Source organism: Thunnus albacares, chromosome 24 (assembly GCF_914725855.1).
Source record: "Thunnus albacares chromosome 24, fThuAlb1.1, whole genome shotgun sequence".
In the NCBI taxonomy this organism is placed as follows: domain Eukaryota; kingdom Metazoa; phylum Chordata; class Actinopteri; order Scombriformes; family Scombridae; genus Thunnus; species Thunnus albacares.
Window position 1 is genome coordinate 14,756,494 of NC_058129.1, and position 25,968 is coordinate 14,782,461.

The 25,968-nt window shown below is 39.4% G+C and overlaps 2 protein-coding genes and 2 long non-coding RNA genes across 4 annotated transcripts in view; 3 read left to right on the forward strand and 1 right to left on the reverse strand.

Moving 5' to 3' along the window:
- Nucleotides 1-10,596, forward strand: part of aox6 (aldehyde oxidase 6) — a 22,599-nt gene extending 12,003 nt beyond the window's left edge. Inside the window, exons 19-35 of the mRNA XM_044344704.1 lie at nucleotides 741-863; nucleotides 1,019-1,115; nucleotides 1,384-1,508; nucleotides 1,599-1,732; nucleotides 1,911-1,998; nucleotides 3,086-3,172; nucleotides 3,287-3,478; nucleotides 3,612-3,839; nucleotides 4,310-4,405; nucleotides 4,787-4,915; nucleotides 5,099-5,173; nucleotides 5,260-5,312; nucleotides 7,115-7,229; nucleotides 7,321-7,386; nucleotides 8,557-8,745; nucleotides 9,150-9,317; nucleotides 10,210-10,596. Coding sequence (XP_044200639.1) covers nucleotides 741-863; nucleotides 1,019-1,115; nucleotides 1,384-1,508; nucleotides 1,599-1,732; nucleotides 1,911-1,998; nucleotides 3,086-3,172; nucleotides 3,287-3,478; nucleotides 3,612-3,839; nucleotides 4,310-4,405; nucleotides 4,787-4,915; nucleotides 5,099-5,173; nucleotides 5,260-5,312; nucleotides 7,115-7,229; nucleotides 7,321-7,386; nucleotides 8,557-8,745; nucleotides 9,150-9,317; nucleotides 10,210-10,260 — 2,016 coding nt within the window. The 3' untranslated portion in view covers nucleotides 10,261-10,596. The remainder of the gene's footprint in view (nucleotides 1-740; nucleotides 864-1,018; nucleotides 1,116-1,383; nucleotides 1,509-1,598; nucleotides 1,733-1,910; nucleotides 1,999-3,085; nucleotides 3,173-3,286; nucleotides 3,479-3,611; nucleotides 3,840-4,309; nucleotides 4,406-4,786; nucleotides 4,916-5,098; nucleotides 5,174-5,259; nucleotides 5,313-7,114; nucleotides 7,230-7,320; nucleotides 7,387-8,556; nucleotides 8,746-9,149; nucleotides 9,318-10,209) is intronic.
- Nucleotides 10,567-25,968, reverse strand: part of aox5 (aldehyde oxidase 5) — a 17,476-nt gene continuing 2,074 nt past the window's right edge. The window contains exons 2-35 of the mRNA XM_044344703.1: nucleotides 25,810-25,867; nucleotides 25,384-25,480; nucleotides 25,143-25,251; nucleotides 24,927-25,053; nucleotides 24,449-24,516; nucleotides 24,178-24,267; nucleotides 23,932-24,012; nucleotides 23,610-23,754; nucleotides 23,326-23,418; nucleotides 22,752-22,903; nucleotides 22,477-22,570; nucleotides 21,502-21,611; nucleotides 20,552-20,736; nucleotides 20,133-20,295; nucleotides 19,961-20,050; nucleotides 18,547-18,716; nucleotides 18,162-18,288; nucleotides 17,474-17,596; nucleotides 17,253-17,349; nucleotides 17,051-17,175; nucleotides 16,826-16,959; nucleotides 16,633-16,720; nucleotides 16,117-16,203; nucleotides 15,429-15,620; nucleotides 14,857-15,087; nucleotides 14,530-14,625; nucleotides 14,310-14,438; nucleotides 13,508-13,582; nucleotides 13,344-13,396; nucleotides 13,037-13,151; nucleotides 12,383-12,448; nucleotides 11,716-11,904; nucleotides 11,471-11,638; nucleotides 10,567-10,760 (exon numbers count right to left, since the gene is read on the reverse strand). Coding sequence (XP_044200638.1) covers nucleotides 10,710-10,760; nucleotides 11,471-11,638; nucleotides 11,716-11,904; nucleotides 12,383-12,448; nucleotides 13,037-13,151; nucleotides 13,344-13,396; nucleotides 13,508-13,582; nucleotides 14,310-14,438; nucleotides 14,530-14,625; nucleotides 14,857-15,087; nucleotides 15,429-15,620; nucleotides 16,117-16,203; nucleotides 16,633-16,720; nucleotides 16,826-16,959; nucleotides 17,051-17,175; nucleotides 17,253-17,349; nucleotides 17,474-17,596; nucleotides 18,162-18,288; nucleotides 18,547-18,716; nucleotides 19,961-20,050; nucleotides 20,133-20,295; nucleotides 20,552-20,736; nucleotides 21,502-21,611; nucleotides 22,477-22,570; nucleotides 22,752-22,903; nucleotides 23,326-23,418; nucleotides 23,610-23,754; nucleotides 23,932-24,012; nucleotides 24,178-24,267; nucleotides 24,449-24,516; nucleotides 24,927-25,053; nucleotides 25,143-25,251; nucleotides 25,384-25,480; nucleotides 25,810-25,867 — 3,978 coding nt within the window. The 3' untranslated portion in view covers nucleotides 10,567-10,709. The remainder of the gene's footprint in view (nucleotides 10,761-11,470; nucleotides 11,639-11,715; nucleotides 11,905-12,382; nucleotides 12,449-13,036; nucleotides 13,152-13,343; nucleotides 13,397-13,507; nucleotides 13,583-14,309; nucleotides 14,439-14,529; nucleotides 14,626-14,856; nucleotides 15,088-15,428; nucleotides 15,621-16,116; nucleotides 16,204-16,632; nucleotides 16,721-16,825; nucleotides 16,960-17,050; nucleotides 17,176-17,252; nucleotides 17,350-17,473; nucleotides 17,597-18,161; nucleotides 18,289-18,546; nucleotides 18,717-19,960; nucleotides 20,051-20,132; nucleotides 20,296-20,551; nucleotides 20,737-21,501; nucleotides 21,612-22,476; nucleotides 22,571-22,751; nucleotides 22,904-23,325; nucleotides 23,419-23,609; nucleotides 23,755-23,931; nucleotides 24,013-24,177; nucleotides 24,268-24,448; nucleotides 24,517-24,926; nucleotides 25,054-25,142; nucleotides 25,252-25,383; nucleotides 25,481-25,809; nucleotides 25,868-25,968) is intronic.
- LOC122976299 lies at nucleotides 12,357-13,725 on the forward strand. Its single transcript, XR_006400895.1, has 3 exons — nucleotides 12,357-12,709; nucleotides 13,006-13,139; nucleotides 13,521-13,725. It is a non-coding gene; the product is annotated as an uncharacterized LOC122976299 (long non-coding RNA).
- LOC122976301 overlaps nucleotides 20,270-25,968 on the forward strand; it is an 8,384-nt gene continuing 2,685 nt past the window's right edge. Inside the window, exons 1-2 of the long non-coding RNA XR_006400896.1 lie at nucleotides 20,270-20,357; nucleotides 22,778-22,914. This is a non-coding gene — a long non-coding RNA (uncharacterized LOC122976301). The remainder of the gene's footprint in view (nucleotides 20,358-22,777; nucleotides 22,915-25,968) is intronic.

Consider the following 25,968-nt stretch of genomic DNA (forward strand, 5'->3'; position numbering starts at 1 on the left):
GAATGTATACTGTATGTACAGTCTTGGTGGACTGTATATAAATCCTTGAATAAACTGCTCTTATTGGCAAAAAGTTGAAAAAATATCAAGAAATACACATTTTACAAATAAAAGACTTCTTTAGCTGATAAAATTGCCTAAAAAGTGAAATTTGGAAGGTGTATTGCAAACAGGGGAAGGCGGCAAATTGATGCAACGATTGATTGATTAATTGACTGATTGTAATTCTCTGCACTGATCAGAAAATATCCAAGAATTTGAAAAATGGTTGGCTTTTTTGGAACAGAGCAAAATTGTGTTGAGATAAATATTTTACTAATATGGAAAATATATACAAATATAAAATATATACATACACACATTAAATTAAATGTTAATAGAAATAAAAATATGCAGTAATAATATAGTTTTAACATGTACATTAATAATTTACACGATAGAAATCTTTCTTACACCATCAACAACAAGCTTTTGCATTGTAAAACAATATATTGCTGATATATTATTCAGTATATTGTACATTGCTTGGTTTACAATATTATTCACTGTGTCAGCACATGAGATTTCAGTGTATAAAAACTGTATTTCTGTTCTTTATGACAACATTAACAAGGCAGGAAGGATTAATTCCAGTCTAGTTTCATCAGTGTTAATTTTCACAGGAACCTGAAAACAAGCCGCTGAGATCATCATGTTTAGTGTCTACAGTGTATTTTTTCTTTGTTAATGTGTATCCCCAGGTGTCGTGCATCGGTCAGATGATATGTGCTGTAGTCGCTGACACGAGGGCGCACGCCAAACGAGGCGCCGCGGCCGTGAAGATCAGCTATGAGGACCTGCCAGGGCCGGTTTTTACCATAGAGGTCTGTGGAGTTCAGCTCAGTCGTTAGTGTCATCAACGAAACCAAATCAAGACGCCATATTTTGAATTTAAGCTCTGTGACTTGAACGATTTAAAGTAGACTTTTGTGATCTCAGACTTACAGTACAAGGTGTTTGTCGTTTGTCACTGTGACAGGAAGCCGTCGAGAAGTCGTCTTTCTTTGAGCCTCAGAGGACACTCGAGAAAGGAAACGTGACAGAGGCCTTCAAAACTGTCGATCAGGTTTATGAAGGTAAAATTCTGTTTGTGTCAGAGGAAGAAATCACACAAGATGCAACACATCAGTTTTAATAAATCTGTAAAGAATCACAAGATAAGTGACAGCCTTTAAAATGTAATTCTCGAAGCAGATTGACGAGTATTTATTACAAATTTTAATCCATATGTGACCTAAAAGATTTGGCGTAGTGGTGACCTCGTTCAGTGACTGCTGCTCTTCTTTTAGATCCATTTCGTGTCTTTTTTACTCATCTCACTGCATTTGTAATTGTTTTCCTCAGGAGTTATGCGAATGGGCGGCCAGGAGCATTTCTACATGGAGACACAGAGCATGCTGGTTGTTCCTGTCGGCGAGGAGACAGAGTTCAACGTTTACGTCTCCACTCAGTGGCCGACATTCACTCAGGTTCATGATGTATTACTTCTTAGCAATTTATAGCTACCATGACCAATTATATGCTTTTGATTTTCATATTTCTTATTTTTCTGGCTGTAGGAAGCAGTTGCAGAGACGTTGGACATCCCGTCCAACAGAGTCACCTGTCACGTCAAAAGGATCGGTGGAGCTTTTGGAGGCAAAGTCACAAAAACAGCCATACTGGCTTCGATCACCTCTGTAGCTGCGTGGAAGTAAGTCACAACGTAATTTAATAAATAAAGAGTCTGCAGTCCTGAAGAACACAATTATGACTCAAAAACAAATCTCAAATTCTTTTTTCAGACCAAAGAAAACAATAAATGACAAGAAAAAGGAGACTTTATAAGTATTTCAATGTTGTTTTAAGTCATTTATTTATTTTCCATTCAGGACTAACCGGGCGGTCCGCTGTGTCCTGGAACGAGGTGAGGACATGCTGATCACTGGAGGGCGTCACCCTATACTGGGAAAATACAAGGTACACCAACACACTTTGGCTTTTATTCTCAGCACGATTTCAAAGATAAGACTTCAAATAAGCGGTTAACCACAGGATAAATCTGAGGGGTCACAAGATTGTTAAAGGGATAAGAGGGGGGAAAAATAAATCGCACAAATTTATGGTAATTTTTTCAGACACTCCCTTTTTTTTTTGCTTTTTTTCTTGTGAAATACTGTACACTTAAACCTCTGCAGGCCTCTCAAAATCCTTTAAATAAAGTAACTGAAGAAAATAATGTATCACTGATTTAAAGGATTCATACGGAAGCCGTGCTTGCAATTATTTTTTTAATGTCGTTATCTAGAGATCATGACTTAATTTATCTCGAGAAAACAAAAGGCCAGTTTCTTGAGATAACGAGATAATTTATCACAAGATTTATCACGGGTGGAGCTCATTCACGTTTGTTCATTCCTGTCTTCTCTTCTCCGTGTCTCCCTCACATGGACAGCTCAAATATTTAGATCAAGCACAAGAAGCCTTCTGGTGGCTCATAAGTTGGTTCTTGGTCCACTTTCCTTTCTCTTATTAAGTCTAATAAGATAAAAAAGCTTGAAAGGTATCGGATGGTTTGGTAGTTCTCCTACATGAAACATCCCATCGTATTATGACCAGGAGTTAATCAACCTGCCATTTCGTTGTGACACAGATGTCATTAATAAAGGTGCTGTTAATGATAATGACTACTCCTTGATCTGACATTTTAGGCTTAAATCAGTCGCTACAGTTGTCAAGATGCCATCCATGTACGCTGGCAAGGCGTCTCCTGATCTCTGATAAACACTATAAGTAAAAAGAGGAAACAACCTTTTGTTTTCTTGTGATAACGGATTGATTATCTCGCTATCTTGAGATAACAAAGCTCGGTTTTCTCGAGATAATGAAATAATTGACTCGTGAGCTCGAGATAACAGCATTAAATAAAATTATTGCAAGCAAGTCAGCTTCCTTAGATTAATTTCCTTGAAAAGTAGAGTTTTATATCGCAAATAAAGGATAATTTTAAATGATCAAACTGTTTGTGAAGATCCAAACATGGTGAAGTTTTGTTTTTTTGTTTCAGGTCGGTTTTATGAATGATGGCAGGATCGTGGCTGCTGATATCCAGTATCACACCAACGCTGGAAACGCCATCGATGAATCTCTTCTGGTGGGTAAAACCTGTCACGTTCAGTATTTAGTATGTGTGGCCGCTCTGAGAGTAACTTTGATTCATAAACATAGTGTAAATATGGTGTAATCATCAAATTTCTCTCCCTTGCAGGTAGTAGAGAAAGTTCTGCTTCACATGGACAACGCCTACAACTTCCCCAACCTGCGAGGCCGTGCCGCTGCCTGCAGGACCAACCTGCCCTCCAACACCGCCTTCAGGGGCTTCGGTGTTCCCCAGAGCATCATGGTTGTCGAGAACATGGTTAATGACGTGGCCATGGTGCTGGAGCGCCCTGTAGACCAGGTCGCACTCCATCTTGTCATGCCATAATACCATAATAAAACAATAAATAGGAACACCTTTCCAATAACTGGAGGTAGAAGACACTGCTCAATATCACATATTTCATCCCATTAATTTTCAAATTCTTCATCAGATTCGGGAGATCAACATGTACAAAGGGCCGTCAGTCACCCCCTACAAGTTCGAGTTCAGCCCGGAGAACATGCGTCGCTGCTGGGAGGAATGCAAAGTCAAGTCCGACTACGGCGCCCGACGCAGAGCTGTCGAGCGGTTTAACCAGCAGAACTGCTGGAAGAAGAAGGGCATGTCCATCATCCCCATTAAATACGGCATCGCATTTGCAGAGAGCTTCTTAAATCAGGTCTGTGGGAGTTTTCCAACTCATACTGGCTGATGTTTGTAAGAATCTTAGCTCACATGCACATCCAGCGTTTCAGACATTACCACATTAAAAGAGTTAAGAGTCAAATTTCTTAAGAATTTTTGCAAATTAACATCTATGTATGAACCCAAATTTAACTTAAAACTTCCAGTTTTTTCTTATAATTTGTAGCTAATTGCACCATTCTCTCTGTAAAATGTCCAAAAAATGAACCATTAAATACCTGCAAATTACTCAAAATTTCCAGGAAAATTAGTTTTTTTTTTTGTTTTTTTTGTTTTTTAGAAAAATTACAACTTTATTCATGAATAATACAACCGTTTTCCTGTCATGTTATGATTTAATTTTCAAAATCTCAAATTATTATACTGCCAGTGGCCCTGAAACTCTGCTGTATTTATTTATTTTATTAGTCCTGTAATTATTTTCTGTCTGTCTTTGTGTAAAAGGCTGCAGCTCTGGTCCACATCTATAAAGACGGATCTGTTCTGGTCAGTCATGGCGGCACGGAGATGGGTCAAGGAATCCACACCAAAATGCAACAGGTACTCAAGTCGAAACAGTATGCATATACAGTACATACAATAACCCGTTCCTCTATAGTACAGGTTTATCTGTCGTTTAAATCTCTCGCCTTATCCACCCGCTGTTCCAGCACCATTAAGAACTGTCATGGACTCAAATTTACATAAATATAAACATGTACTATAATTTATTTGCTGTTCGTTGTGGTCATTTTCAAAAAGAACGCTTCAAGACAAAGTAATCCTGGTAAAATACAACTGAAACCTAAAAACAAGCAATCTGACAGTCCAACAGCGTAATAAATCCTCAGATTCATCGCAAGACTCTTAACAATCAAAATTAGTCCGCCTGTATGAAATGTATTCTTTCACCTCAGGGTTTGTTTCCTGTTTTGCTGTTAGGTGGCGAGTCGGGAGCTTCGTATCCCGCCCTCTAAGATCTACATCAGCGAGACCAGCACCAACACCGTTCCCAACACCTGCCCCTCTGCTGCCTCCTTCGGCACCGACGCCAACGGCATGGCGGTCAAGGTCGAGTCTTAATTCCTGCGTTTCTTGCTGAATCTTCTGAAGCAATAAGTCTGTCTTATGTATTGCTACCTTTTACTGAATATTCAATACTTCAGACACGACTGTCCTGGTTTTTGTTTTTGTAAAAGACTTCATATCTATATAATATCAATATGGATAATTTTGATTTTTCTCTCTCTTCAGAATGCCTGCCAGACTTTGTACCAGCGACTGGAGCCAATCAGGCAGAAAAACCCCAAAGGACCATGGGAGAGTTGGGTACGATTTAATAAGAAAAGTTATAACTGACGCCAGCTAACAGACATACAGTAAATCTGTTTCTCTCTCTTTTTTTTTGCACTCAGGTGAGAGCAGCATTTTTTGAGAAAATCAGTTTATCAGCTACTGGATTCCACCGGTAAGCCTGATATAAACTTAGTCTCTATTTCTGTTCTACTTGTTTATTTATTTGCACAATATCAAAATAGAAGATAAAATAACTAAAAGGCTTATTTTGTGAATTCATCATCTCAACGTGGTATTTCAGGAGCAAAATATGTAAATAAAATCAACATCCATGCACTCAGCTGTGCAAAAGCGACTAAAAGTTAACAAGGAGGAATTTCTTATTATTTTGTAAAACCCCTCTGGGGATAAGTTCACAAATTTACTGGGAATTGAGTTCTGGTTTCTAGGACCCCTGTTAGAAATTCTATATATGGTGTTTAAAGGAGACATACTGTTTGATTATAAAGCTTGTCTGGGTGCTGTATAAATACTGTGGAAGTATCAAAACGCTCCGTCCACGGAGAAATGCACACAGTCCGTGTTCAGAAACTGCCTTTAAACAAGCCGTTTGGTCTTGATTGATTGATTGATTTATTGACTGGGACAGTGTGCAATTTGAAACATTGAAGATGCACTGCACCAGCGTTAGCTTGAAGCTAGTTTGCATCTGTAGTCCCCGACAAAAAACATACAACAGCACAACAACAAACAGTACAAAGCAAAAAAACAAAATACAAAACTACACACAGCACATCACATACACCCACCATGTCAATTAGAACTTTTTGTCAATTTAAATCAAGACCATAGATGGAGTTTAGACTCAATGGTCACACAGCTGAGTGGTCTTTAGAAGATTTTTGGATGTGTTGATTGAACTACAGTTCTTACTTCCGTAAGGCTGTGATGTCACAACTACATGCTCAGCGTTTCCCCCCGGCTCCTCTGACATGACCCTCTGCCCCTCCTGAAAGAAGCAAAATATGTTTATTTATGTTACGTACCTAATTTATGTGCACTCAGTCATTTATGGTTGCGTTCGTTTCTCTCCTAGTCGTTGGATGTCAGGAAGCAAAAGTGTCATCGCACAGCCTTCTAAAGGTTGGATAACATTATCCTCAGTGGTGGCCATCACAATTTACCAGTTAGTCCTGGTTTTACCTAGATTCAGCAGGCAGCAATCCATTACCTGTGATTGGCCTGGGTGTACATCACTCAGAAAACAGTCAGCCAATCAGAAGAGAGAGGCACTGATCAGACACAAAACAGCCCATTTCAGGCCGAGTGAGACAGAGAGGCTGCATCCATGGCTTGTACAGCTGTAACTAGGTGCTTTTTGACCATAAAGACATTGAAATGTTTGTAAATAGAACACAAAAATTAAAATATTAAACTGGGAAAAGAGCATAATATGACGTCTTTAAAGTTCTTTAAAATACAGCTGAAACGTTTCCTGGTTTGATAGATGTGAAAGGTATTAAATATACTGAAATAATCATTTAAGACAGAAGGCAAAATGTTATTGAGATAACAATAAATAATTGAACAACCTGAAGTTTATTCATTTGGAACAGTGGCTCTCAAAGTGGGGTTCAGGGACCCTCAGGCGTCCTTGAGGGAGTTCAAGGGGGTCCTCAGCAAAAAGGGAAATAAATTATTTTCACTATAATTCATCCATCTATAAGTAACACAATGACAGGATGTATGACTGTTTTGGTCATGGGTTTCATGCACTTTCTGTAATAAAACATCTAAAATCTTATCAGACACTGAGAAGACCAGGTCCCTGCATCCTCACACACAATACAAACATCTCTGTAGTTGATAAATCTTTTGCAGTTTGTATTGTGATAATGGAACGATAAAAACATAATCGAAGGCTGAAATTAAAGAAATCAAGTAACCGTACCAGCTTCCTCCGTGTGTCCTCAGAGGTCCAGATCTTTACATGGACTGGGAGAAGATGGAGGGTCAGCCTTACGCTTACTTCACATATGGAGTCTGCTGCTGCGAGGTGGAGCTGGACTGCCTCACAGGAGACTACAGGGTCAGAACTGAACATCCTCATCTTAAACTCTGAACATCAGTGGAGTGGAAATTTCACAGTTTGGGATAATAATGTTTTTCGGTCCTCGTAGACGGTGAGGACAGACATCGTGGTCGACATCGGCAGAAGTGTGAACCCCTCAGTGGACATCGGCCAGGTGACTCTCTTTTTATCACACTTTGCTGTCAACTATAAGACAGAAATAGAAAAATATCTGGTATGTCTTTATTTCACAGCTACCATAGCTACTAGAGCAGTGGTGTCAAATGTAATGTAATGTAAAGTAAATGTAACTACTAATGTTAAATAACTCTGAATGTATTACTTTTGATACATTGGTTTATGAAACCCACATTACTTCATCAATCGACGATCAAACTATCCAAGAGAATAAAGAAAAATGACATCAAACACAAGTTATGACATTAACTTTGTTCAAAACCTTTTTTGTCATAGTTTAGAGGAGCAGAATATTTTTTTGGCAATATTTTTTTGGCATACTTAGCTCCGTGTTTAGTGTCAAAAAGCCGACATAGATTGTACTCTTTGACCACAGATGCCGACTCATAACACAAAAGACGTACCGTTTTTTTCTCCTTGAAGCACAAACATGTTTTCTCCTTCCTGTCTTTCTTGAAACTGCCTTCCGTCTGCATCAGTTTTTCTCTTTCTGGACATTTCGGGGTCATTATTTTATATTTCTCAATTCCACTTGTTGGGAAAATCGAATTGATGTGGATACATTGCAGTCTAGCAGCGGGACACTGTCACTTCCTGGGTAATATAATCGGCATGCATTGTGGGAAATGTAGTTTTCGTTGTTTTTTTAAGTAGAAGGGAAAAAAGATGACAGACATTAATTCCAAAAATTTCTTGTAGTCATTGCACAGCAGGTCACCTGAACATGTAAAAATGTTCTGTGTAATTGTAAAGGCAACATGCAATTCAATCTTTCTAAAATATAAATGAATATTTACGCGGTTTAAAACAGATTTTCAAGGACATTTTCTGGAAATCAACAATTTCTGATACAATTCAGCTTCTACATTATTTTTCTTTCTTAAAAGCTCATACAAAGGATGTGTAATACTATGTGTAATATCTCAGAATATTATCTCTAATTCAGGAAACTTCCTCAGAAAATATTAAGAAATTCAACAGGATTCAGAAAATTAAGTGCATATTTTCTTTGCTTGCTCCTCTTTTTTATGTAAAAATAAGAAGTATTTTGTGATTCTATAGAGAAAGATGCCAAATTTTTGCTTTTTTTTGTTTTGTTTTGTTTGTTCGTCTCCTTCCATCCTTGTATCCTCCCTGCGTGTCTCAGATCGAAGGAGCGTTCATGCAGGGTTTGGGTCTCTACACTCTGGAGGAGTTGAAGTTTTCTCCTTCGGGGCTTCTGTACACTCGAGGTCCGTCACAATATAAGATCCCCGCTGTCTGCGATGTGCCGCTCCGCTTCAATGTCTATCTGCTCTCAGACTCAAACAACCCCCACGCCATCTACTCCTCAAAGGTCAGAGGTCGCAATGTACAGATAGAGACCTTTTTAATTTACTGAATTTATGTGTTTTTGCTTCTTTATATCTTTGTTTTTTTCTGTATAGTCTTGTCAGCTAGTTAAAAAACAGAGAAGACAAACTTTTCAGTCTTCCCAAAGCATCTCCTGGTTTAATTTTTGTAATATTTAAAGATGAATTGTAAGTTTCTAAGTATGTTCATGAAGTGAGCAATTAAGTGCAAATTTGTATGAAGATTAACTCATTACTTTTACATGTTCATATGATAAAAGTACTAGAAATAGTTCATTAAACAATGCTTTTTTAAGATTTAGTCTTCAAAGAGCGTCCCCTGATTCCTACTGTGTTGACATTGATCCACACAACAAGTGATGTTCCCCATGATCCTTTGTCTGTGCAGGGTATAGGAGAACCCATCCTCTTCTTGGGCAGTTCAGTGTTCTTCGCCATCAAAGACGCTGTGGCGGCGGCTCGCTCAGAATCCGGTCTAGTCGGCCCGTTTTCCCTGGACAGCCCCGCAACGGCGGAGAGAGCCTGTCTGGCCTGTGCCTCCCCGTTCACTCAGAAGGTAAAAATACTGATCAGACAGTGATCTGACAATAACCAAGGTGTTATTTGATATCTTATTGTTTTATCTTGCCTCAATGTTACCCATTTGTGAGAGTAAACAAGACTGAAGTAGCTCATGAAACTAAAGAAAACGTAAAAACGTAACGTCCATTAAAAGGTAGAATCAGCGATTTTAATCTAATACACTTTTTGTCAGCGAATGTCTCCTCACAGTCGCTGTCGGCGTTTGTACACAGCTATGTCTCTGTAAATGGTCATCTAAACACAGTGGCTCGGAGCAAGCCACATAACGCTATTCCAGCTAATCAGCAGCAGGGGGCGTTGGTGCTCGTGCACAGGACAGGAAGACGTCTGTCTGTGTGAGGACATGACCGTCTCCCGTCGTTGAGTGGTGGTTTGAGAGCTGGCGAACGAACGACCAGACAGCTGTTTAAGTCACACAAACATCCTGCTGTATATATATAATTGTTTTCAACTTTTTAGCCGTACGAATCAGTAAACACAAACACTGTCGGTTTCTTCCTGTGGAGCCGACATGCAAACTATTTGGGTTCAGTAAATTTCTGCCGTCCGTCAGCCTCTTGAGGGCAGTTTGTCCAGCCGCTTTCCTCTCAGCTCCTGACAGATGACAGAGACGCTGAACGCAGGTCAAGAGAGAAGTTGGGAGGCTGCAGAGAGGAGGAGAGTGTGGATGGACTGTTGTAATAAAGTGCAAGAGTTCTGGATTCCACCATATTTCTCTTTTGGTCGTTGCCATGGCAATGCGTGTCCATGAATTTGGGGAGCAGTGAAGGGAGAGTTATATTTGTTATATCGTATTAAAAATGATCAACATAAATGTATAAACTTCTGTTAATGTTTTTTTATTTCTTGTTTTATTTTGTTTCCAGATTCCAGCCGGCAAACCAGGATCTTTCAAACCGTGGGCCTTAAACATCTAAAACCGACACTGTGTACTTTTATTCAAACAAAATACAACGAGACTGAATGTGAACTGACGTATAATTAAAATGATCACTATCACACTTATTTTACTGACACTATAAAATGTCTTTATATGTCCAATTCCAAGAAAAAAGTCCTATATTGCACATTTATTCTTTTTTTCAACCATGTATGATGTGAAATTAATATCTTATGACCTCTTGAAATCACAGAACCTTTAAATGTTTTTTTGCTTGTGCGTTTGTCTTAAAATATCACTGTTTTCAATAAGGGAAGAATAAATAATGAAACTGTTTATTGTATACGTTAAATAAATCAGTGTTTACTCTGTATATGTACTGAGAAATCATATCTGTCCATCGTATCTTCTGAACAAAGACCTGAAGTGTCACAGTAGAGTCATAGCGTGTATAAACTAACGCAGATCTTTCTCCTTGTGGGCCGATCAGACATCGATGCACCACGGCGGCGAAGTCCCGTCTGTCGGAGATGAGGCCTGCAAGAGCGACAGGATGTGCTGTTAATCAGGTGTTTCACAGGAAGAGGTTTGGCTTGTTGTACAGCCATTTTATATTTTTATTAATGTTTATATTTGATCAGAAGTAGAAACTGGTGAAATAGGCAACATATGCAGTAGCAGGTCAGCTGTCTCAACAAGGCTGTACAGACAGTTGATGGTTAATTTGTCTGGTACTCACTAGAAACTGCTGATTTGAATGATTTTTGCTTAAATGATTTAGTTTCTTATCTATATTTAACGTATCTAACAGGTGGAAGCTAGCATCAAAATTGAACATCAGTGTGTTTGGAGCCTTCAAATAGTTTTCATGCGATTATAACAACTTTCAAATCAAACTTTCATTGCATAAGAGATTCTCCTTCAACAGCAGACTTTTGTGAGACTTTGGCCTAAACAAAAGACTGTTTACTTTGCCACAGTTACCTTTATATTAGCAGACACATGTGTTTTCATCTCTTTTTGTCATCTTGTTGTTCGACATGTTATCAGTATTAACAGTTAACAGTTTCCCAATGGATGTTAAAGTATTTGTGACACTGCGAAACTCCAAACAGAGTCAAAATTGGCGTGTTTGAAGAGACAAAATGACAGTTTTGAAAGCTGATGATTTTAAACAGCCTGTGAAAACATGCCAAATCTGACTTTGTTTGAGATATGCTACTAAACATGGATGGCAGGCTTCGTACCATCTGAGTGAACTGGTCCTGACAGGCCATGCGGATCCTCTCAGCTGTAGCAGGGGAGCTCAGAGGGAAAGTTTCCCCGAGTCCTCTCTCTCTGCGTGCGGCAGCGATGGCCGCCTTGATGGCGAAGAAAACGGTGGAGCCAAAGAAGACTGGAGGCTCTCCGATACCCTGGAGCAACAAGACAAATTCAAGATTTTTCAGGACCTGTCTGATGAAAATGAATCAAGTGGAATACAGAACAATACCTTGGACAGGTAGATGGCGTGGGGGTTTTCTGCGTTAGCCAGCAGGTGAACGTTGAGCTCAGCCGGGACGTCGCTGAGTGCCGGCACCTTGTACTGAGACGGACCTCTGGTCATCAAGACTCCGTCCGTAGAGAACTGCAGCTCCTCGATGGTGTAAAGGCCAACACCCTGAACGAAGCCTCCCTCCACCTGGTGAACACCACGCACAGATATGATTTATCCATAAAAGCTATATTAAAGCTTAATTTAGCTATAAAACACACCTGCCCTGGTCCTAAAGTTCAACACTTCTAAAGGATTTGACAAGTAAAGGCTTTGTTACCTCATATGTCATTAAAAGTTATAAAAATCCCCCAAATATGTGGTAGTCAAACATCAAAATCAGATGCTTTTTAGCAGAAGAAAATAGAAAAGCCAGATGGTTTTGGGGATCAACAAGCCTTCAAGTAATATAGTTTTGGATGATCTTTATTGTTTGCTTTTTACTAGGTGACAGTTTTATACTTGGGTTGAAGGAAAAGTCATGCAAGGACATTTGAAAGCCAAGATGTTTTGCATCAAATTTGAAATGTACCTGTGTAGATGAAATATTTTCAAACAGAGCTTGACAGCTTGATGACTTTTGGGTTTTCACACTTGTTAGTCTATAGGGAAATGTACTGTTAACCTGTCCAATGTCCAAAGCAGGATTGATGCTTTTCCCAACATCCATCACAATGTCCGTCCGGATGTTCTGCAACAAACAAACAGTTCACTTTGCTCGTAAAGGACAAGTTTGTCTAATTACCATCAAACAACATTTACGAGAGGTTATAAAAGTTCCCTTATCTTAAAGGTTCTTATTCAGGTTAATGAGAAAGAAGCCAAATAAATCGGTTTTGTCCCAGTTTTCATCCCTTAACCTTTCCCCCTGTTTTGTAGTCGCCTTCCTCTCTTGTGTTTATCATCAGAAGCAAAGACATTGTATAAGAGAGCAGCAACAACAGTGTGAAAGGTCTTTTTCTCTCTTTTTGTGTGAAATAGCTGATAGTTTAATGTTGCAATCACTGTATTCTACTTGTGGTTTAACCATTAACTTAATTTTGTCCAGCTGGTGTCAGTATCAAGCTAGTCCACAACTGTTTTTAATTTTTTCTTTATCTTGAGCCATTAACATGTTTGGATTCCTAAATATGTAGTTAAGTTTTACATTCATGTTTACAAATGATCAGAGGGAGGAATGTTGATGGCAAAGGAGAGAAGAAAAGGCTCTTTTTTTAACTTTCTGACATTTTTTTTCCCTTCATACAGTTTATCTATAATTTGTAAAGAGTAAAAGTACTTTGTGATCCCCGGTGAGACAGTCGATCTCCACTTCAGAGCAGCAGGCGCCGTAGCTGAAGTAGTAGTACGCGTGACCTTCACCCTTCTCCCAGTCCACATCGGTGGGTGGTCCCCTGCAACACACACACAGCCACTACATTTACACAGACAGTCATATTTTGATATAAACACGATTAATAAGTAAATTATTCACTTTAAGAAACATAAAATATGAACTAGTAGTTGTTTGAACCAAGATGCAGGACAATAGAGGACAAAACTACATTATTATGAACAAATCTGATCTTTAAATACAGTTTACATACATGAAGAATCCAGTTGCAGATAAGCTGATCTTCTGGAAGAAAGCTTCATTAACCTGCGGGAGGAAAATCAGTCATTCTTGTTTAAAGATGTTAAAACATTTATGATGAAATAAATTGTTTTGATAAACCTGCAAAAAAAAAACAAAAAAAAAAAAAACACTTACCCATTGCTTCCAGGTGTTTTGGGGATTTCTTTCCATCAGCGGCTGCAGGCGCCTCATCAGCTTCTCACAAGCATCCTGAGAGGAGAAATCAATCAATCAATCAATCAATCAATCAATCAATCAATCATTAGTCACGCTTTATTTATACAGCACCTTTCATACAAGTCAAATGAGAAACTGCTTCATAACTGACTGACAAACACACAGGATGGTAAATATGGACATGGTAAAATGTAATTAGATGGTAAAATGTAAATAGAATAAATAAATAATAATAAAAGCAAGCAATAAAAGACAAGTCAAAATAAAATTATGAAATTATAAAACACCACATAAAATAAATAGATTACAATTAAACAGTAAAATGTTAAAAAAGAAAAGCAAAATTAGACTTGTATAATAAATACAACACATCAAAATTTGTTAGTATCATGTTTGTCAATAGGATTCATTGACAAACAAAATTGCATTATTTAATTGCAGGAAACTATAACAGAATAACATTCAGTTATTCAAATTAAGCAAGTTTGTTCCTGAATATAAATGTGAAAAATAACAATGCCTTCACATATAAGGAATTTATTTAGCTTCATCTAATTAAGTTGAATCAATAACTTCATTTATGTTGCACCTTTCATTCAAAGATGAAACCCACAGTTCTTTACATATGGGATTAAAATGACTAAACATCAAGCTGTAAAGCAATAAAATATATCAACAAAATATTTTAAACTCTTGTAGGCTAAAGCTGCCTAAATACCCCTCTGACTGAAAACATTTCTGTAGAAAAAGGCAGATGAACCTTGACAGCCATGCCCACGGCGTCGGTACCGAAGGAAGCAGCTGACGGTGCTGCGTTGGGGACGTTTCCTGTACTCGTCTCCTTGATGAAGATGGAGGACATGGGGACCTCCAGGACTCGGCTTGCTATCTGGTAACACAAACGCAGTTGAACTGATTTAATTTCTTTACATCAACCAACGAAAAACAGGTGAGACTCTTGAAAACCTTAATGACCTCACCTGTATGACCTTGGTGTTGATGCCCTGACCCATCTCCGTTCCTCCATGTGTCACCAGCACCGAGCCGTCTTTGTAGATGTTCACCAGCGCTGCACCCTGGACAATGCAAATAATCAGCATGTTCCTTAAATGATCAATCACAAGACAAGTTTCATGTGCATGAAGCTCCACTTTAACTGGGTATCCAGCTCTGTAAAAGTAGTTTGTTTGCAAACACTCCTTTACAACTCCTTTATCTCTATGAATAAGCTAAATATTGATGTCTGGGTTATGAATATGGCACATTGAATGAGAATTTATACCTACAGACTAAACCAAACTCCTCACCTGGTTGTAGAAACCTTTGGAGAAGCCGACACCGAACTTCTGCGGGACGGCGGCAATGCCTCTCTTCTTCCAGCGGTTGGAGGAGTTGAAGAGTCGGACGGCTCGGAGTCGATCCCGGTAGTCGGCCTTCTCTAGACACTCGTCCCAGCAGCGGACCATGTCGGTGGGGCAGAAGGGCTGCTTGTAGTGGGTGTAGCACTCCTCCTCCCTGTACATGTTGATATCTCTGACCTGGCGGGAAGTGACAAAGCAACCAGTTTACTGATTTTTAGTGTGTTGATATCATTAAGGTTTCCTGTACTGCTACTGGTTGTACTGCAATGGATTTGATACCAGTTGTTGATACCAGTAATTTTAGCCTTGAAATATGGGTATCTTGTTTTTCTAAATGCCAGGTCCCAGTCTTATTCCTTATAATATTCACTTACTCGTTTTTCAGGAACAATAATGAACAATAATGATTTTCAAAAAAGTGACAAGAGCTCTGGTGACTCCAAACTTAAGACTGATTAACTGATTCCTCTCTTGTGTAAACACCAGAAGCCCTGTATGACATGCCAGTGACCTCTGACCTGTTCGGGAGGAAGGCCACAGCGAACAGCCACCTCATGCAGGACGCTCTCAATCACCGTCAGACCCTGAGGTCCGCCGAAGCCCCGGAAGGCCGTGTAGGACGGCAGGTAGGTTTTACACACCACGCCGTGACCTCGCAGGTTGGGGATCTTGTAGCCGTTGTCCATGTGGAGGATCGCTTTGTCCATGATCTGAAAAACATGCAGTTTACAAAGCATTCAATATTTTTTTTCCATCTTCCCTTAATGGATATATTGTTAGGAAACTTTCCAACATTAGGCCACTCTACAAGGTCAAAGTTCAATTTATTCACCTATAAAATCATGTTAATTACTTTGCCTCCATCCTTATTCAAATTACAAACCTGATTACCAAATGTATGGATATAGTGATATTGAAATAATTCTTAGAAAAAAAGCTCATGATCTCAGATAAAAATTTGACATCATTAAATGTCTTTTGTCTGATAATAATAAAATAATAAATATCAAAACAGAAATGCCCTTTTTTGAATGTAGCTCATCAGATGTGAAAGGGACTATTGAGACAATAAAGATGAACCTGCAGTTCACCAGGGCAAGGGCTAACACTAACTACTAACTAACACGGTAAATGTTACGCACCGAAGCATCTGTGATATTTCTAAGACTGTTCATGTAACACAAACTAATGTCTCTGTTCACTTACGAATGCCGACTCGTCCAGCGTACATCCTCCATTGCTGTAGTAAGTGATGTCTGCCGCTACAATGGTGCCATCGTCGTTGTATCCGACCTGGAGGATACAAGAACGAGGAGAACAGTTGAAATCCAGCTGCCTTATTTGTTCAAGTTACTGAGCTGCAGTTTCCTTAGGTTTCATAAATTGCTAAATAGTCCTGATTACTATTTTCAAATAACTTAAAAATAGTTAAAATTAGATAAAATCCCACACATCAACAGTCACATTAACCACTGTTAAACCAATGATTATTACAGAAAATCAAGTGTACAAAGTAAAAGAGTGTGTTTCACTGCCCTGCTGTTCAAGTCTACTATTCTGCTTTGTTGCACCTGTAACCACACCCACTAGTGATGTCACGATGTACCGACACACCGTGGGGTACACTTCTACATCACTGCAGCAAGGTGAGAAGTTAAACTGAAGTTGTACTTAAAGGAGGGGATTTAGAAGATGTGAGTGATTTTTGCATAAACACGACACCTTGTACTTCCCGAGGAACGGGTGTCTGCCGCCGGTGATCAGCATGTCATCTCCTCGCTCCAGACAGCAGCGTACAGCCCTCCCAGTCCTTAAAGATAAAAGCGTATTTCAGATCCCCCGATGTCGATTTGGTTTCGGTCAGAAAGCATTTCTGTTCCACATATTGATGAGGCCAAACAGGCTTTGTTCTTACTTGTGTGCAGCGACTGCAGTGATAGCAGACAGAGAGGCGATCTTCATGACTTTGCCTCCGAAGCCTCCGCCCAGCCTCTTCACGTGGCAGGTGATCTTGTTGGAGTCGATGCCCAGTGCCATGCCGACCAGCTCCTGGTGCAGGGAGACAAAACTAGCCAATCAGTCGTTTTCCTTAAAGTGCACGGGATTGAACTAAAACCACTAGTTTAGGTCTTTCTCTGACCTGAGTGAAGGCACCGTGCTGAGTGGCGACATACAAATCCATCTCTTCATTCTCTCCTCTGGGAACAGCAATCAGTCCCTGAGTCTCCATGTAGAAATGCTCCTGACCGCCCATATAGAGCTCATCTGCAGACAGCATAACATGAAACTATAAAGAGCCAGAACATTTTAGCTTTATATACATTCATGTGAACATCGTTTACCCTCCAGAATATGCTCAGCGTTCTTCAAGGCCTCGTCCACGTCACCTCTCTCCACCTTCCTCTTGGGCTCAAAGTAAGACTCGTGCTTTATGGCGTCCTGGAGGATAAAAACAAGCCATTTTATTGTCTTTACAAACACCCAGAAATGAAATATTGACTGTAACTATTAGCTACTCTTCATTTCTATCCCCAGTTTGGAACCAAGAGTTTGGTCGTGGTACCTCTATGGTGAAGAAGACAGGCTGGAGGTCCTGGTAGGTGACCTGGACCTTCTCAGTTGCTCTTCTGGCCTGTTCTCTGCTCTCCGCCACCACGGCACCGATGATCTGACCGACGCAAAGCACCTGCAGACACACCAGATGGCGTTAATGTAGAAACAGCAAAGAAAAAACAGATTTTTCCTCCAAAGAGCCCCTAAAACAGCATTTAGACACTGCAGAAATCTACTGAAAATGATAATAAAATATGCAGACTTGTATGGATTAGATTGAACTATTGTTTATTGGCTAACGTTGGTTTTATTTGGTGGTGGGAGTAATCCTACATTACATATATTTAGGACAGAAACCAACAATTATTTTCATAATTGATACATGTGTTGATTTTTTTTTAAATTAATTGAATAGATTAATCAATTACTTAAATGTCAGAAAATTATGAAGCACCCAGATTGACCAAAAACTGAGAAACTGAAATATTTGGCATTAATTATCAGTATTGTTGACTATTGAGTATCTCTTTATCGACTAATTGATTGAAGAAAAATCAATTAAAGTCAAGAAAAGAAAATTTGCACAGAATGTTTTTGAGTCTTCACTTCAGTTTTAAAATATTGGCATCATCCTTTACAAAACATCTGATAACTTCTTCTAGACATTGATGTGATGTTTGACCAGGAGTTTAAAGTACTTCTTCTTCTGCAAACAGTTCCTCGGGGTTGTTGAACCAGAGTCTACGATTCGTCCCGGGAACATCTCCGGCGGAGACGAAGGTGACCACGCCGGGCATCTTCAGAGCAGCTGACGCTTCGATGTTGCTGATTTATGAGGAGAGACACAACAGCGATGGTTAGTGTCTGTCTGATGTAAGTGCTTGCTTACATCACAGTGGAAGTATTTTTAGCTGAATAAATGACCAAACCAATTTTTGCCTGCCAGAGCAGAGTTAATTAATGATTGGTTGGTGGCAGCTGTTCCTCTAGCTTGTGATCCTCTAATATGGCCACCAGGGAGTGTTACATCACCTTTTATCAGAGCAGTAAAACTTCCCTGGGAACTAGTGAACTGACACTTACATGATTTTTGCATGGGCTCTGGTACTCGTCACCATGACAATGAAGAGCTCTCCCTGGACTGACGGCAAGTCATCGTAGTACTTGGCTTCACCAGTGGCCTGCTGGAAGGCAGACTGATGCATGCTGGGACGGCCGACCGGGTCAGCAGAGGGCTGGGCCTTTGATACAAGCTGTGGGACGGTGGAAACAACACAGTCTGACGGTCTGATTTGTTTGATCAGATAAATGAATGCCACAGAGACAGGAGTGTTACGTGGAGCTAATGAGGCACAGAGGAGTTTTTGTTGGAGTCTGTTTCAGCATCAGTTTGGCGGTTGCGAGGACACACAGGCACAGAGAAAGTGTGAAAATAGATACCACACATAATGTAGGTTACCATCCAAACCCCTGTTGGCATGACGATAGGCTGAATGCTGAATTATACTCAGTTTCAAGATAAAATAAGTGATAAATGAAAGACAGACGACATGAGTTACCATCTGAAACAAAAGCTGCAAAAAGATAAGAGCAAGAACACATTTTAAAACCAATTATATGATATACTTGTTTCAGTTGAAAAGAAAAGCTGGAAATTATATTCTTCAGTTTGTCAAAAAGACAAAAATTGAAGGAATTTAAATAATTATTTTAAGGAAAATACACCTCGTCATCTTCTTGTTGAGAGTCAGACTTTTAACACCACTCTCATGTTTATATGCTAAATATAAAGCTAAAGCCAGGAGATACTTATCTTAGCTTTGCATAAAGATTGGAAACCAGGAGACACAGCTAGCCTGGCTCTGTCAAAGGTAAAGAAATTTGCCTACCAACACATCTAAAGCTCCCTAATTAACACATTATATGTTGTTTAATCTGCACAAAAACTGAAATGTAAAAATGACATGTTGTGAAAAGACATATGCAGCCCTCTTACAACCACAAATTGGTTTTATACTTTGGTTTTTGTACAGTTTTGCTAGCTAAGTTAACTGTTTTTAGTGTACACGCATGAGAGCGGTAGCGACTTTTCCATCTAAGTATCAGCAAATAAGCAAATAAACTTATAAACTTCTCCTTTAAAGCATGTAGAAACATTAAATGTTTAAAGTTTACAAAACTTACCTGAAAAAAAGAACATTTTGATTTAATTGGTTTAATGATATGATGATTTTTGGGCTAAACTGAGGTTTCTGGCCACAATGGACTCAGATTCAGCCAATAAAGTCCAAAAGAATCCTAAACTGTGTGCTTGTATAACTTATTTATGAGAAATGATGATAGTTAAAGAGTTCTTTAATAAAAAATACTTTTAATGCTCAATACCCGGGTTCCTCTGGTCAGTTTATGTCATTTATTGAAGCTCTCCAAGACAAGCCTAGTATGAAACACTCTCTACGTGATCTGTGTAGAGATGATCTGCGGTGTGAGTGCCAACCTGGAAGGACTGTTGACCCTGAGGCACTTCATTCTTAAAGGGCTTGAGTGCGCTGAGATACTCCAGAGGAAGATCAACATCCGAAACATCCTACAAAGTATTCAAATGAACAGTTACTATTGTAACAATTATCTAATAATTCATAATTGGTCAGTATTGATAGTTTGCTGACTCTGTCTCTCATCTCCAGGACGACTTGCATGTAGAACTTGAAGAAGAAGCTGATGGTGAGGGTTTTGCGGTACTCTGCCTTCCCTCCGTGGATCATTGGGGAAACGTCCACGTCTTCTTTCAGGAAGCGGCAGGCTTCAGAGAGGAGGTCCTCCCCCCACGACCTGGACAACATCAGGGTTAGATCTGTTACAGCTCTGAATGCTCTGCAGTGGATTTACTGAAGGTAGATGAGTCAAAATATCATCAGTACACAGATCTAAAGGTGTGATCACACCTAAATTTCGTTGATTTAATGGTACAAAACATAGCAGAAACATTTGATTTGTTTAAGCTGCTTGTTCATTGTATTAATTTGGGGAAGCCAAGTACAAAATGCTGCTGGCTACATGCAAACATCCATCGAACAAACTGAGTTACCGGCCGACAAGCTGCTGACATGTCCTTCCTGGTTTGACCAGAGTCGATCCAACTCCGCCATAGTAGATGTTGAGGGACTCCACAATGTCGGATCCCTCTCTGATGGCCACCTTTATCCCGGCGTTCACAAAGGAGAAGGCAAACTCTCTTCTCTGGGCCTGTCGATACGCCGCCACAAACTCCCACTGAGGACACAACAGAGCCATGCATGATGAGTTTCTGACTCAAAATGTAGAATTTTTTCATCTGATTATAACATATTTCAGATGATTGTAATGGCATACATTTTTATGTATAGACAAATAGATGATTTTGGTAGCTGCATGCATTTCCTGTCTGCCCCAGTTTGATTTCTGATACAACCAAAAACTGGAAATTTTCAAACCTTAGACAAACTCTTTGATCCTAAATGCAAAATACTTATGAAACTCTGAAAGATCACACTGGTGGGTTTGCATATTTTAGCCCATTAATTAGAAATTGTATATATTTAAAATGATTTTTCAAAGTAAACCATAAACTAGAAACGTACATGTGAAAAGTAATGTTTGTAAAAGTTACGTTATCAATGCATGTTTTTGTCCATTTTTTCCCTTTTTGGTGTGTTCAAGGGCTTCTCTGAACCTCTGACATGAGAGACTGGAAAACTGGATGCTATAGAATCTTTCATTCACAACCTGCACTTTAAAAAAACAAACAAACAAACAAAAAACTACGTAAACATGTATATTGGGCCATGTAAATGTGCTCGATGTGCTCCAATCCATAAACTGCTATGCTCCAGAAAATGTCTGGTTGTAATGTAAAGTGAAGGCATATTTTAGGTGCTAAAACGCTGAATTTAAACTCATTGTTGCTCCCGTTGAGTTCGGTTTTACACTGTTATTCCTCTCACGAGCATCAGCTAAGCCTGTAACTGGTGAACCGAATGTTAAAGCAGCAGGTCTCACAGGTTTGGTGGAGGGGATGTCGACTGACAGTAAGACTTCATCCGGCCTGAGGGCTGTTTTTCCAAAGTCAGTGAAGAGTTTTTCATTTAAGGGCACGTTCCTCATCCCATCTGAAGATAAACAGAAAAACATGAGAAACATTTTCTGTGTATAACTGAAAACAGACACATAGATGAGCAGTAATAGTTTGTAATGGTTCTTTACTTTGTGATTTGACTAGCTGGGAGATCAGTCATACAAATTTATACTAAAATTATCTCAGATTATCTAAATTTATGGGGATTTATTGTGTTTTTTTCAAACTATCTGGTGTGTTACAGTTGAAACTAAAGAATTTATGGTTGAAACACACAAAACAAACCAAATTTTCTTTGGTCACTTGCCAGATTTGACTTTAAAACAAGATTACAACAAAAGCAAAACACAAATGCGAGAAGTTCTTAGATATAAAGAGTAGGCTTAAAACTTTCCTTTTTGATAAAGCTTATTGTTAGGGCCGACCAGGCTCACCTTGGATCAGCCCTTAGTTATGCTGCTATAGGCCTAGACTGCCTGGGTTGCAGGCCTAGCCTTCGCGGTCCTTCGTGGTCCTGTTGGCGTCCTTCCCTGGCTATTGCTACTTATTGTTTTTGTTATGATTGTTGTTATTCTGTCTTCCCTCTTCCTCCCTCTTTCTTTCTCTCTCTCAACCCAACCGGTCAAAGCAGATGGCCGCCCACCAAGAGCCGGGTTCTGCTTGAGGTTTCTACCCGTTAAAGGGGAGTTTTTCCTTACCGCTGTCGCCAAGTAGCTTGCTCATGGGGGGAATTGTTGGGTCTCTGTAAATTAAAGAGTACGGTCTTGACCTGCTCTATGTGAAAAGTGCCCTGAGATGACTTTTGTTGTGATTTGTTATTTGTTGTGAAAATTGATTGATTGATTGATTGATAAATGCATGAAAAACCAACACGTATAAGCAATTATTATCCAACCTACCCTTAGAAATGACATGCAGAGTGCAGTCCAGAGCAGCCAAAACACTGCTGAGGTCATATTTGGGATTGGCACTGAGGAGATTCCCACCAATAGTCTGCAAAGACAATAGTGGATTACTCATCACTTAATTAATGATGTTTTAATAGTTTAATGGCCTGCTATAGCTGAAAAATGATTGATACCAATATTAGCTTTGATTATTCTCAGCTGTGTTTGTATTTTGTCAGCAGGTTGTTGTTAAATGTGCTATAGTGAATTTTTAAAAATGTCCTCACCGCCATGTTACGTATCTGTTTTCCAGCCAGACACCGAAGGGTCTGCAGCAACGCCCGATATCCTCTGGTCTTCTCCTCCTCCATCTCCACCACCGCCCTCTCCACCTCCTCCTTCAGCGTGCTGAGGCTGCAGGCAGCTCCGACTGTCACACCTGGAGGACAGGTGAGGAGACGACGGCCATGCATATTAGCTATTTTAGTCGCTCTCCGGTATTTCTGGAGCATTTTATGTCTTCGTTAGCAAGTTGTCAGTAAAGAGATGACAGGAAATATGAGGAGGAAGATTGGGAATGAAGTATTGGATGTCATTTATTAAGCTAGATTGCTTTTTTAAATTTGTTTTGTTGATAAAACCTCCCACAACTTGCTGCTACAACAACCTAAAATCTCAAGAACTACAAATGACTGATATATTTTAAAGTTCCTTAAAGTTTAAATGTTTCTTGGCCGAGAAAATCGGAATGGGAAAAAACTTTTGGTCAATCGAGGTAAAAATGATATATTACCAAATTTTAGCAGGTGGGGATTTAAAGTTATGACCGTGATCCAAACTAAAAGGCACCAGCAAACCAACCATTCTTCTCCCATGTCAAGGTGCTGAGCTCTGAAATCCTTCCAGCATAGATCACCAGAGGATGATGGACTCCTTTTAGAAGCATCTTTGGTCCTAATATCAATAGTAAATGACAAAATTAGAGTAAACCACAATCCATTTTTTTCATTGTCCATCCAGATATGCATCTTTGGAACAAACTGAGCATTTTTTTGTGTGTTTTGAGGAGTTTCTGTAGATGTTTGATAAGAAATCTCGTCACAGTTGGAAGCCATTGTTGAGTAGTAAGGTCAGTAAAGCTGTACCGATGGTTGTGTAGCCGACGATCAGTGGAGCAGCGGGGTGTTTGGCCTTCAGCTCCAGGAGGTGCGACAGCTCAAAGGGAGCGACCAAATTCACTCTCTCTCCTTGGAAATAAAGAGCATCTCCAATAAGTTTCTTCTCCATAATCTACATAAGAAAAGAAAAAATAATTTGGGAGTTAAGATTTTTCTTTTGCGTCGTGTTTTTGTCTAGGAGGTGACAAATGTGTTGATTTTTTTCACGGTTTTTATTCACTGGGCAACTGAACTCCTACAACAAATAATTCTGTGTAATTATCTCTTTTAGCTCAAATAAAAGAGTCACCATGAGCTCCGGAGGGAAGATGAGATCCTGAGAGGGATCAAGAGGTAACACATGGTCCAATGAGAAGAGTTCCTGAGAGATCTGAGAGAGAGAGAGAACAACACTTTACTTACTGTCACATCCAGTATAGTAAAAAGTCAACATTACCTTTTACTAAATCAAGTGTAGGCTGTACTCAGCAGCACAGGGATGCATGTTTAACAAATATTAGAAGTTTAAGACGACCAACATGATGTTTTGACTTACATCCCTTTCCTCGCTGTCGTTCATTTTGCTGCTGTTTGTGCAGCATTTCCCTCCGCTGCCGCCTCCATTTTGGCAGCAGCCAGATGACGGCTGAGAATATTGATTTCACCGTTAGTTATGTGAATACTGTGATAATTTTCTGATGCTTAAACATGAAGTTAATGGGTAAATCATCTCAGTCATATGAGTTTATATATCATCAGTGGTTTGATTTTTGAATCGGAGGAAAATTATACTTTACTGGTGAAACACAGGTCAACTCAACACTTACCTCACTTCCACAGAAAGTCTTAAATCCATCAATGATTGGTCTGTAGCCTGTGCAGCGACAAAGATTCCCTAGAATAATAAAAATAAAGGACTGAAACAAGTGCTTGTGGCAGTTTTACAGCTTTATGAGTTTCAAGGAGCACTAACAGTGCTTTTAAAAACATATATACTTACTCATTTACATATTAAGGAAGTGTAATTAATTTATATAAGGTTACTTAAGCTAAAGGAATGCTCCAAAGATAATTGAATTTGGCATTTTTCTTACAGGTAAAAACAGCGTACTTGTAACTAAAATATTGCCCCAAATAACTTAATATTTGCTATAATAATCAGCTAAACTTCTCTTGTCTAAAACTTTCACAAACCTTGTATTTCAGCACACTAAAGTTAATCTACATTATCTGCAACATCTAGTTGTTGCAGATAATTGTTGAAAGTTCTCTTCATCAATACTTCAAAAAAATCTTTGTTTTTACCTCCGAGAGCCTCCCTGATGTCCTCCATGGTTGGCTGAGGCTTGTTCCTCAGCAGAGTGTACATGGACATCACCATCCCTGGAGTGCAGAAGCCACACTGGGAGCCGTGAGCCTTCGCTATTCGCTCCTGAGTGGAAAACAACCAGATGTTACAACAGCAGATGACACCCGATGTAGTTTCAGTAAAAAAAAAGGCATGTCTGAAAGATGTGTCACCTGAACAGGGTGCAGTTTGGTCTTGGTGCTGCCGACGCCTTCTACCGTCACTACAGCAGCGCCGTGCAGGGTGACGATTGGCTGCAGGCAGGTGTTGACTGTATAGTGTCTGCATGGTTCAAAGGTCATGGATACCGAACTCCTGTTTGGTTTCTGCATCTTTTAACTAAGTTTAAACTCAGGCTAGATTAAAGGAAGTCACAGTCACACAAAGTTCGCTTGTTAAAGCACAAAAGGATACACAACTCTCTCCTGGTTGCGGTCGTATCGGGACACCATGACCGTGCAGGCGCCACATCCTCCACCTCCACAGCCGTACTTAGTACCAGTCAGACCAACTGGGAGGACGGGAGAGGAACAGACGGGTCAAATACATGTAAATGATAGATCATCCCTACAAGATGCCTCTCTACTGCAGCTTTAATTAAACACATAATCTTTTTATTTTAAATTAAACTCAATAAACAGTTCCAAAATTAAGTTATATATTACCATATATATAAATAAATCCATATTTTATGATATTATACATTTAGTTAATACACTACTATTGCGCCTAATTTTATATGTAACCTGCAGTGAGCTTTAACAACATGATTTTTATGATAATAGGTGTTTTTAGTGTTATTTGGAAAAATAGAATATAGTAGAGAAGATTAGAGTGAACCTTTTCTCCTGAGAAAGCTGAGCAGCACCTCCTCTGGATCAGCATTCTTCTCAACAACCTGGAAGAGAGACAGAAAAGGAAGTAAAGAGAACAAAACAAAGGGCAAAATAAGTGAGGAGCACAGATAAGAAGGAAAAGAAACATCACACTACTCATCAA